Here is a 12510-nt window from a genome sequence, read left to right on the forward strand (position 1 = left end):
TGTATCTTTAACAAAAGCATCAAACGACAGTGAACAAAACACATGGTGAACATTGAGAAGCAAAACTGACGGGCACGAACGTACCGTTTTATCTAGTGCGGACGCGCAGCCTACTGTAGGCATGTAGGCCTTTGAGCGGACGCTTCTACCTCCAACTTAAAAATGCAATTCTACATACGATTGGTTTGCACGGTCGAACATCTATAGCGGCATTGAGTGGATACAAAAGACACACATAGCAAATATATATAAGTGAAGATACATCAGCCTCAACTCCCTCAAGTGTTTTATAAAATGTCATAGAGAAAAAGAACTATCTTTCGCCCACTTTTTCCTTATGCAGTCAGCTATGAATAATAATGATGCTTGTTAAAGAATATTGAGACTCTCATCACTCAATTGTATTTATTGAACTCACTCCTTCAGCCCTCTTGCTTAGCAGGCGAGTCCGTGGCTGCTGTTTGATTGCTTTCCAATGCTAGTATATAACACTAACATTTATACACTTAATAAACTAGGACTTTACACACGTTTTGTTTTCAAGCAGTATCAGTTGATTGCATGGTGTTTATGAAGGCTTTAAAAAAAATCCTTTGCAAGTACTTTTACATAAAATACAATTCATGAATTTTCTGAAAGAGAATCCTTAGACGACAAAGATATGAAATACTTGTATAACGAGAAATACAACCATAAACGGAGGATAATAGGCAGCGAGGCACATATGACACAAGTCACACAACACATATTAGTAGCTCTGCTGGGAAGATGGTTATATCAAAGAAAAATACATGCTGAATTGCTGAATTCCTTGCTATTTATAAACATCCTTTTTTCTTCACAAAGTAAACTACATTATTCCAGCTTCCATCAACAAAGAAAGTATATACTACAGCAGCATCATAGCAGATTCTCACGTATATGAGGTAAGCAGTTTCATTTTCCTGCAAATGTCATGAGATACTGAAGTCAAAAAATTGTGCATTAACAGTAAGCTAGGTAATGACTAAATCCTTTTTTTTTTCTTCTTTTCCTGATATCAGAAGTACGGTTTATTGATAATCTACTAAAATTAGGCAAGGATGTACTTGGTAAAATCCTGTAATCTTAGCAGAGATGCTTAACTAAGAAAATATTCTGAGGTACCTCAATGTATAAGCTGGCATCTATGCCGCCTTCCACAGAGGAGTATGTGGTCTCTTTGAGCATGCAGCTGACTAATGACATCATTTATGTCCATTCGATCTTGTGGCAATTCAGATGAACATCTCACCCCAATCATGATCATTGTTGTTATGCAGTCGAAAACACAATTAGTAATGCCTGGCCTTCTATCATCCAAGTCCATGTTTCTTTCTTCATCATCAAATTTAAGCTTAGGATCTATGATCTCCAACATATGATCAGCCAAACCTAACTCTGCAAACTTGTTCAGGCTCATATCTCCCTCGAACATCAAATCAGTGGGCTTCTTTCCAATCACATCTCTAGCAAAATGATTCCGTAACTGTACACATCACCTGCTGCAGACACTGAAGATCCAAGGCCGTACTCTAGACGAAAAATTATCAATCATTACAAAGTTATCATTATTGGATGCAGAATAAACTATTTTTAAAATTATTTTTGAGATAAGGTGGTGCAATTTTTACCAGGAGCAGTATAGCCAACAGTGCCTCTAACTCCTATAGTGCTACTGTTATAGAGTTGCTCAGCTATTTCTGGAATAAGCTTCACCAACCCGAAATCTCCAATGTGGGCAGTCATGTCATCGTCAAGCAAAATATTGGTGGGCTTTAGATCGCAATGGATGATAGAAGTACCAATGCCGTTGTGGATGTAGTCTAGGGCATGTGCTACATCTATGGCTATATTTAACCTTTGTAGAAGGGTCAGATTCTGATATTGAACATCTCCTTATGGATTTGAGTGTAACCATCTCTCAAGGCTTTAGTTTGACATAAGTTCATAGACCAATCTTGAAGACCTTTCCCTGAAAGTCAATACTAGAGCAGCAGTGATGACTCCCACAATATTCCTATGGCGGATAATTCTCAAGGCCTCACATTCTGCTACAAAGCTCTTACAGGCTCCTCGGCGCTGATTGTTAATCACTTTTATAGAAACAACCTTTTCTACTCCCTCAAAAAGAAGGGTTCATTTGTAATCAGCACCAAAACTACCTGAACCAATCATGTTCTCAGTAGAAAACCCATCAGTGGCTTTGAGAAGCATGTCATATGACACTTTTATGAATGGTTCCTTAAACAAGAGCCCTGAAACTGAAGCTTTGCTTCGACGTTTTGTACAAATCAGATAAAGCGATGTCACAATAGCTACCCCTACAAACACACATGCTACAATGGAGACTGCAACGATGACAACTGCAGGAGGCTTCCTTTTTCCCTTCGATGTCAGCTTGGTAATTTAAGCTGTGGAATCCCTCCACAAAGCTTTGGATTACCAACAATTGATATTACACTAAGATTAGCAAAAACTCCTTTGGTTGGAACTCCGCCCTCAAGGTTATTGAAAGACAAATTCAGCAAAACCATGGAGGAGAAGTTGAAGAAGTATTTTGGCACTTGTCCAGTCAACTTGTTACAAGAGAGATCGACATTATGAAGACCTTCCAAATGACTAAAAGATGGAGGGATGAATCCCGAAAAGGAGTTACCTTTCAAAGACAAATTTGTAAGAGCAATACATTCAGAAAGACTAGTTGGAATAGTACCGGACTAATTGTTATATGAAAAATTCACTGTTACTAGATTCTTTGAGCCACCAATCTCTGAAGGCAGATAGCCTTGCAGGTGATTATGGTCAAGAAAGAGGTGAAGTAACTCTGAAGCTTGGAAGAGTTGGTAAGGTACATTTCCAACTAGATTATTATGGCTAAGATAGAGGTATAGTAAACTGTTGCAATTGCCAAGAGTAGTAGGTACCGTCCCTTGAAACTTCTTGTTCGACAAATCCAATTTACTCAACAAGGATAAATTTCCTAGGACGAGGGAATATTACCAAAGAGCTGGTTGTTTGAGAAAATTGCTTCTTGTAACCTGGTCATCTTACCAATGTCAGCTGGAATAGTTCAGTGAATTGATTATCATTTAGATGAAGATATTGTAGGTTCAAAAGACTACTCATCCCCAAAGGAATGTTTCCTGACAATCGATTGCTACTAAAATCTAGCCATCGGAGTTTGGTAGATAGATTGGCTACAGACTGAGGAAGCATCCCGCCAAAGTAATTTCCTGAAGACAACAAGATTTCTAAGCGACTACAGTTCACTAGATTGTCTATAAAACAGAGATCGTTAGCTTTTCCTCTTCCAAAAATGGCATCATATAGAAGTACCTGCGACAGGTTCTTCATATTTCTTCCATCCAGCATGAATTTTCCTGTAAAATCATTACAAACAAAACTTAGATATTCGAGGTTGGAAAGGTTAGACAATGAGATAGGAATAGGTCCTGAGAGTTGGTTTTCTCCGATTTGAAACCATCTAAGTTGTGGGAAGTAGAAGCCAAGATGGAAGATTCCCAGTTAATTGATTAAAATTTAAAGAGAGTTTTTGGATCTTTGAGAGGTTGTATAAAGAGGGAGGAATTTCACCAGTGAAACTGTTACCTCCAAGTGCAAGAACTTGGAGGTCTTTGAACTTCCCTATAAAATTTGGGATTCTTCCTCGAAAGCCAGAAGGTCCCTCAGTATCTGATCGTCCAGACAGTTACAATGCTTTTAACGAAGTTAAATTTGATAAAGGAGAAAGGTTGTCACCTGTTAAGTTGTTGCAGTCAAGTCCGAGGACTTCTAGTTTGGACAACAAGGAAAGTTGGGAAGGAATATTCCCAGTGAGTTTGTTGTAACCCAACTCAAGAATCTTAAGCTGCATGCAACGAGAGATGTTTGCAGGGATTTCTTGCTCGAATGAATTGTGATACAGGTTAAGAGTTTGCAGCCTAGAAAGACGACCAACTTCAGGAGGAATGTGGCCGCAGAAAGTGTTGTTTGTCAGTATAAGAGCGTGCAGAAAACTCAGGTTTCCTACAAAAGGTGATAGTTTCCCTACCAATCCTTTCTCAGTTAGATTCAGTACTGTCACTCTTTTGTGGCGACGGCCACATGTGACACCTTCCCACAGGCAAAAATTGGTAGACTCATTCCAAGAACTCAGCACTCTTTGAGGATCAGAGGTTATCTTAGCTTTGATGGCTAATAACGTGAAATGATCTGTTTCATTCCCTTTAAAGGAGGAATCAGAGATCGCAATTGTTGGGATACCTATGATAATTGTGTTTGTAATATACAACAAGGGAAAGATGGTGAAGAGAGGCATTGTTTTTGCCAATGGTTTATAGTCGTAAATTTCTAATAATTAAATGTCTATTATTGCTACTTGCTACTCCGTATGAGTATCTGACTCTGAGCTATTTATAGGCATGTGTACACGGTGTACACGTTAGAATTATAGAGTATTTACATGTTCCATAACAATTTAATAAACGTCATTAAGATATGATGTTTGAATTTAATTGTTAATAAAGGAAGATTAAATTATTATTTGTGTCTCTTGAGACTTGACGTTTTTAACAACTAGATATTAATTTCCAATTAGTATGTCTCAATGACATATCGATGAGGTTTTTGTTTAATGACAAAGACTAAGAATGGAGGTCAATGTATGATAGGTTACAGGTTCGAATCCCCCTCCCCCTTTTTGTATGTATATTTACAACAACAATAACAAAAAAAAAAATTCTTTTAAGCCATTAGTTCAGATATTGCTTTAGTCAAATGTGAATTCATTCCTAGAAATATATCACCAAGTCTACATTAGTATTAATCCTGTTCTTCATAAGTATCTTTGATATTTGCTATGGTAATCAATAAATCACAATATTATTTGTGTACATCATGATGGGACATTTTAATAAAGTATTTATACAATAACAAAATAATTAAGAATATATGATAAGATAATTTGAAGGAGGGGATGTGCAAAATCTGAAAGTCATGGCAGGCTTATATATTAAATAACTTAGTAAAGAACAAGAACGTTGAATAAAGGTTATAGTAAATGAATTGTTCGAGTCCAAGTCTTTGTACATGATTATCACTATAAAATTCTAATAATTTATAGTTTATCTAGACAAAGCAAAGATCACAATGTAGAAAATGAAGATCACGATGAAGAAAGTAAAGATTACAAAAGACCAAGTGAAGATTGCGATGGAGAAAATGAAGATTATTACTGAGAGTAAAAATCACGAAGGAGAAAATGAAGATCGCGATAGAACAAAGGAATACTCCCAAGTCTTTTTTTTTCTATTTTTTTTTTTTTTCTTAGTAGTTTCCAATACTTTCTTAGTAATTAACAAATTTAATTTATGATTTTATAAATTTGTATTGGAAGTTATCAACTTTATACCTATGTAAAGTAATGTCAGATTTTTTAGGAATTACTCCCTCCGTCTCATAATGATGTTTCCATTTAAAGTCTTTTGTGTAAATTAAGATAAGAGAAAAATCTTGGGATAAAGTACATTTGAACCATTTAAATGGGACCATCCTTTTTTGGTGTAAAAAGTACATTGAGCTGCTTATTACTTCCTCTTTTTTTTATTAGTTGAGACATTTTATTTAGACACGTTTGCCAACGCATGTTTTCAAATGTAAATATCTTTAATACGTTAATTACGTATTAGCAAAAAATATAAATTTTGATATTCGAAAACTAAACATTGAGATGAAGTTAACAAGACCCTACATGACTATTATTTTATCTATCACTAAGTCACAAAACAAAGTCAAATTAAGTTATGTGAATAGAGCACAAAATAAAAACGTGTCAACTAAGAAAAATGGAGGTAGTATTTTGGAATAAATTACATGGAGACTATTTTTTTGGATTGGGACCATTAAAATGAGGCTAGTATGGGAAAATAAAGAGAATAGGTGAGAAATTAAAATAGAAAGTATGAATATCATTTTAAAATATCCGAAATACAAAGTAGGAACATCATTGAAGAACGGAGGGAGTCAGGAAGTGTTGTTTATGAATTTTGATTGATTAAGGGGGATAAGATAATTTATTTCTTATGTGAAGTTTAAATTTCCATAATTTTTTATTTCCTCTATTTTCACTTTTTTATTGTCAACCAACAACTATTTCATTTGCAAATTCCCATGAAATTCTAAAGGTTAACCAAACAAGTTACTCATATAATTTAGAAGATTCTCTCTTCTTTGAAGTGATTGTTGCTATATTACATAGGTTGTTGCTCTCTCTCCTCCCCTCTAATCCTCTCTCATTTCCCCCTCCTCTAAGGTCTTAAAATCTTTTGGTCATTTTGGCCAAAAACAGTCTAATCTATTGTCTTTTCCTTTGTTTTTTCTTTAAATTATATGGAGTACATATTTCCATTCCTTAGACACCTCTTTGAGCTAATAAGATCAGCGAGCTATATGCATTAAAGCTCAACCAGAAAGAAGTAGCAGTGCTAACAGATTGAACAATCCAATTCACCCCCCAATCATGATACTCCCTTCCTTCACCATGTTTAAATTTCAAAATGCGACATATCGCCTGCTACCATTTTTATTTGCGAGAGCTCTTGAATCTCTCTCTATATGAAGCTATTGTGACTATACAAGTCATACAACCTTGCCTCATTATGTGTGAAAGAGGCAGACTCATAGTCAGCACCTAGTACTCGCATGATATAGACCACGAAAAATATGAAGGTGAACCACAATGAGAAACATACTTGCCCCATTAGCATGCATATAACGGAGCAACCAGCCCCCTTTAGTCAAGCTAAAGCTTGCATAGGATATTGGAAGAAGGGCAGGGTTGGAACCCTATACAAGGTGCTGGTCTCGACCTCGCTCAGTGGTGCCCTTCTCGATGATTGTTGACTCAACATTGATTTCGTCTGATATAGTATAACATAATTGTGTGTTACAAACTTTGACAGTTTCAGTTCTACAATCAAATAGCTTAAGGTCGAAACTGACCTAAATGACTAAAAATAACCACTCTAGTGAATTACTCACAAATCAATAGCACATCAGAAACCATCGAGTTTTTCAAGTCCATTCACCCCTGTCACCTTGATCACCATCCGTGTGTGAAGTTGCCAATTGAAATCATACTGAAGCTTATACATAGGTTCAAACTTCTCAACATATCGTGGAATTGAAAGAACAAACCTCCATCCAATATTGAGATATGATAGACCATGGTGGCAAGGGGTGAAATGCCTATCATGCCGTTACTCTCTCTACTTGACCAACATATAACTCTAATTTGTATAAATAAGGGCATGTTTTAGGCACGTAGACTTTTATCTAGCCAGCTTACATCATTTGCAACTCAACTTTAGATAGCAGTGCAAGGTGAAGTAAGGACATGAATGACATAAAGACAATTTGTTGAGTAGGCAGTACCAAAAAGTCATTGGACTCCTAATGAAGCAAAACCTGTATTTCACTAATTTCACTTTGAATTCCTACTAGTATCCTGGATATATCTCACTTTTAGAAACCAAAACAACAAATTGAAAAAAAAAAACAAAGATCATATACGAAGTAACTAGAAAGAACAGTTACCATACCTTCACCAGTATCCTTTACCATACGATAAATATAGAAGTTCTGCAGCCGGGAAAATCCGTATGCGGTGCAGTTCTAGAATTGCCCAAAACCACCAAGCATATCAGATCTTTAATATTTCTGCCATCAATATATTTGAGATGATCTACAACTGACTGAGGTGGGATAAAAAGTTTTTCCTGTTTCTTTTCCCATTGTAAAATATATGTACACAGGCAGAGATACTTAGACTCTAGAGTAATGCCGCAAGCTAAAGGACTAGTCTCACCAAAATCTGTGATATTTTCATCCTTCAAACAATGAGGGTAAGATGAAATTACATTCTCTTTTCTACAACTACTATATTCCAATAATAACAATTTGAAAGCTCCCCAAAATCAAGAAGCTGTTGTAATCCACTCATCACCTTGTAGAAAATTCTGTACAGAAAAGGTGGAGATGTGTTCACCAGGAATTTGTCTACTCCAAGGAACTCTGTTAGACAAATCGGCACCGGGACCGGTATTTCCAACCTCCCCATAGTAGAGAGTAGACAATGCAAAATCTCCAGACCATGGAAGCCAGCCAGCAGGGGTGATCAGAGCTTCCATGGTGCTGTTGATGTAAACTGTACGAGAATACATCTTCCATGGCCTCCCTAAGTAATTCTTGTGCTTGCTAGGCTTACTGTGGTAAAGTTTCATGTACTCCTCGGTTCCATTAATCTGGCAACCCAAAAAGGCAAACCCTGTGGTTTGGGCTGGGTCTGTTCTTCCATGGGCAGATATTGCATTGGTCTCACCACTCGCAGGTTTTAGTTGGCGAGGACGGACTAGAATGGTGCAGTCCTGGAAGATGGCAGCTGCATTGCCAAAGATAAAGTCAACATTTCCTTCAATTCGACATGATTTGAAGAGCTGGCGGAGGGCATGGACATAGATGGTATCTTGGTTACCAAGGAATTCACAGTTTTCAACGTAAGAGAAGTCACTGTCTGAACGGAAGGCTACAGCTTGATGAGCATCTGGTCCTGCTGTATTTTGAATAGTAAGACCACTGGCCATGAATCCATCACCAAGGACACCTGCAGTAAGAACACATCAATTCATGCTCCCATTTGAAAAAGGCTGCAAAAATACATAATATTACTCTTGCAGCTTCACAGACACAAAAGCATAATAAGTACACATAATTACATAAATGAGTAGGAAAACACGATAAAGTCAGATTTCCAATATAACTCACATCACATATCTCCTTTAACATGTACCAAGGATCTGTAATCATCATCAGGCAGATACAAGACAAACCACTAACTCAAGATCATTGATGCTTCAGAAAAAAGCATTTGCAGACAAACAATCCATGCATGGACCTACAATGTTGTAAATGAGTATATATGAATGCTTCAGCAATGATCATTAACATTATTTGCCTAGCCACATTCTCTAGTTCAGCCCAGCTACCCATTACTCAGGTAAGATATTTAAGGAGACAGGGCATGTGAAGTTTTCTTGCTACCACATACTAGCACTGAGTATCAATGAATTGGGCCAGTGACTATTTATCACATTCCACATCAGGATGGCGACACTAACAGCGTCAATATTTGGTACCACTTCCCAATCTAAGGTAGTATAACTTAATCAAGTGCAACTTACCAAACAATTGCGTACCAGATTCCTAAAGCTAAATTAGTACATCACTTAAATAGCCAAGATTGTTTTTTCAATGAATGCCCATAACTTCCAAATAGGAGACAAATTTAGATTAATACTCATTACTCAGCCCAATTTTAATAATTACTAAGTCACCATCTATGTTTACTTCGACTCAGCATAAAGTGTTAGACAAGGGTACATGTCCAAGTGTTATGTTATGCAAATATCTGAGTGTCCTAAATCCGATACATATATTTTAGGTGAAACGAAGAGTCAATACATAATTCAACATCAACAGATTCAAAACTACTTTATATAATTAAAATTAGATGCAATTTCTTACACAAACAAATAAAGAAGACAAGAAGTCAAGAACTCTAAAAAGTCTAGAACACCTTTTAACCTAACAACACCAACATCAATGCATGCATAATTAGAAAATAATCAGCTTAAGCACCAAAATAATACTAGTATAATCAACTCACCGACAGTAGCAGTATTATAGGTGGTGATCCCCTGTATCCCAGTGCTCAAAGAACCAGTAATGACAGTTTTACCCATGCCATCCCCCAAAAACACCAAATTCTTTTTATTAAAAGGCACCCTCACTATCTCATCATAAACCCCTTCCTTTATCTTGATCACATATTTCTTCCCTCCCTCCAAATTCTCTGGCGCCCCATCCACCGCGTCCTGCAACTTCTCGTACTTACACCCTCCTCCAGCACACACTGTCGCATCCGCCTCCTTAAAAGAACTCGACAATGACCCAAACTTCAGAGTTTCCGACTCCGACCCCGACACAACAGGCTCCCAGAACCCATCCCGCTCGGTACGAGGTGGGGTCCATGAGGCCGGATCAGGCCCTAGCGCATCCAGCGCACGCAGCATACTGAGCGCATTGCTGGTTGATGTGATCAAGACGGTGTCGAAAAACGACATCGTCGAGTTCACTGCAGCTGAATCATTGACGTACTTGAGACCTGTAAAACATCATGTGTTACAGACTTACATCAACATAAACTATAATATCTTATGCATTAAACACCATAATTAAAAACCGCTAACTATTACATTTGAAGTATCTAGCACTCAACCATCCAATCGTAAGTCATCCACAATATTGTTACACTCTAACTTGCACATTTCTCCTACACAATTTTTTTCATCCTTGTCTTTATTATTTATACTAAATAATACTCCATAACAATAAATACTTTCTTCATTAGTTGTGACATTTAGAAATTTGTACTATTCAAAGTATTCATAATGTTCCATTTGACCAACTCGTTGACATTTAAATATTTAGGAAACTATGATTACATTTTTCTCAATTTATATTTTCACAATACTAATTTTTAATAACGAGTAAATATAAGAAATATAAGTTTATCTTGACAAACAACCCATGTCTATCAAGATGGCAAACTTGTAAATAAACAGCTAAAGCGGTAATAAGTACACATTTTTGTAAAATTGCTAATGGACAATGGTGTTAATAATGCAAAATTTTGACCATTATTTAAGGTTTGTCATTTGATAATAAAAAAAATCCTCGAAAAATCTGACAAATTTAATACACAAGAGTAACAATTTAAATGAATAATTAGACGTAATGCAATTACCTGACCAACAGTCATATTGATAAGAAAGCGCAGCGCTACCCCATGCACGTGCATCCCTAAGCTTCCCACGTGCCAAAGCATCCTCCGCAGCAGAGCTCCGAGCCTGAGAATTCCCCAAAACCTCAAGACACGTTTGGGAGGCACGTGAGCGGTTAGGATTATGGGCCGAAGCCTCTAGAATCTCCTGGACCATAGCCTGACCCGTTTTAAGATTCTGGGTCGAAACTTGAAACGCCAACTGAATAATCTCTGCAGGAGTCGGATCCTTCGAAGCCCGACCCGCTAACATGGATTGACACGCATCAGGAAACCGGGTCGCCCGGCACGCTTGACGGATTGCAGCAACTGAGGGTTGAATGTCGGAGAATTTAGCACGGGGGTTGTGGGGGTGGCGGTGGGCGGAGGAGAGGGAGGAGAGAGAAAGGAAGAGGAGGAAGAAAAGAGAGGAAGCCATTGAAAGAAGGAGAAAGAGTATTTTCTTGTAATTATTGTTATTGTTGGTGTTGTTATTTGGGTGGGGTTCAAAATGGGGGTAAGAATAGTGAAATGGGTTGGCATTTATAGAATTTCTGGTAAAAGGAGTTGTCATTTATGAATAAAATTAAGTGAGAGAAATAAGCCGGATTTGGAAGGGTGTGATATTGGAATATGAATAGGAAAATCAAAAATGGGTTGATTAGATTAGATATACTACGTAATATGATTAGATTGAGGGGGTTTTGTATGTGGCCGGTAAAAAAGCTGAATTTGAGTGGGGATTAATGGGGAGTGAGTGTGAATAAGTATGGGGGGGAGAAAGTGGAAGACAGAGTGTTGGAAATTTATTAACTGTTGGAGTCACGGGAATGGGAATGGGGGGAATGAAGTAAGCGATCACGGGGGTGGGAGGAGATGGAATGGGACTATGGGAGTAAGAGTTTTAATTTTTGTTTTTGTGATGACTGATGGTGGTGTTTGTTTGTTGTTAGTTGTTTGTTGTTTGTCGTTTGATTATGGTGTTGTTAGATTCAATAAATGGGGGCCATCATTTGTAATCGGGGTGCGCCTACTCTGCATAAGCATAACTACATTTAGGCTTAGATCCGTCTTGCAGAGTTGCAGCTTCTTTTCGCTATTAAAAAATTGGTTTAGATCACCTTTTGCGCTATCTTACTAACCAATTTGGCTATTACTCCGACTTTATAAAAATAATTGTAATGATTTTATTTTTGAATTTTCTTTTTCGTCAAAATGAGCTACTCTCCGTTTAAACACGTTCGAATTATAATTGCGATAGTGTATCGTTATGTGTGTAAAGTTTGAATTTGTCAATTATTTTGGAACAGAGGGAGTATTTCATTAACCCATGAGCAAAGTGTTAGAGAATACATATAAGGAAATTTCCGACAGATAATGATTAAGACACACTTGTTCTACACCAAAAGACATTAATTTAGTGAGGTGATGAACAACTACGTAGCCCTCCTTTTTAACATGAGATCAAGAAAGCGGATTAAAATTACAACTAATGGACATAACATCTTCTACGACACTATCAAATTACGAAAAATTGATGGTAGCCTTTTTGCATTATTTATGCACTCCACTTCCACTCATTTTAATATTTCATAATTAAAGAAAGTATAGTC

The 12510-nt window shown here is 37.0% G+C and overlaps 2 protein-coding genes across 2 annotated transcripts; both read right to left on the reverse strand.

The window, feature by feature from the left end:
• Window positions 1-1479: 1479 nt before the first annotated feature.
• On the reverse strand, window positions 1480-4339 carry LOC110721106 (LRR receptor-like serine/threonine-protein kinase EFR). The gene is made up of 8 exons (XM_021900233.1): window positions 3781-4339; window positions 3631-3714; window positions 3073-3401; window positions 2465-2738; window positions 2184-2342; window positions 1988-2135; window positions 1653-1879; window positions 1480-1553 (listed from the first exon to the last, which is right to left on the reverse strand). The coding sequence occupies exons 1-8, from the start codon at window positions 4337-4339 to the stop codon at window positions 1480-1482; spliced, it is 1854 nt and encodes a 617-aa protein (XP_021755925.1).
• A 3381-nt stretch (window positions 4340-7720) lies between these two features.
• Window positions 7721-12166, reverse strand: LOC110721121 (probable pectinesterase/pectinesterase inhibitor 51). Its single transcript, XM_021900250.1, has 3 exons — window positions 10883-12166; window positions 9743-10240; window positions 7721-8680 (listed from the first exon to the last, which is right to left on the reverse strand). The coding sequence occupies exons 1-3, from the start codon at window positions 11469-11471 to the stop codon at window positions 7995-7997; spliced, it is 1773 nt and encodes a 590-aa protein (XP_021755942.1). The 5' UTR covers window positions 11472-12166; the 3' UTR covers window positions 7721-7994.
• Between the last annotated feature and the right edge of the window lie 344 nt (window positions 12167-12510).

The sequence above is a fragment of the Chenopodium quinoa genome, unplaced genomic scaffold (genome assembly GCF_001683475.1).
Source record: "Chenopodium quinoa cultivar QQ74 unplaced genomic scaffold, ASM168347v1, whole genome shotgun sequence".
In the NCBI taxonomy this organism is placed as follows: domain Eukaryota; kingdom Viridiplantae; phylum Streptophyta; class Magnoliopsida; order Caryophyllales; family Amaranthaceae; genus Chenopodium; species Chenopodium quinoa.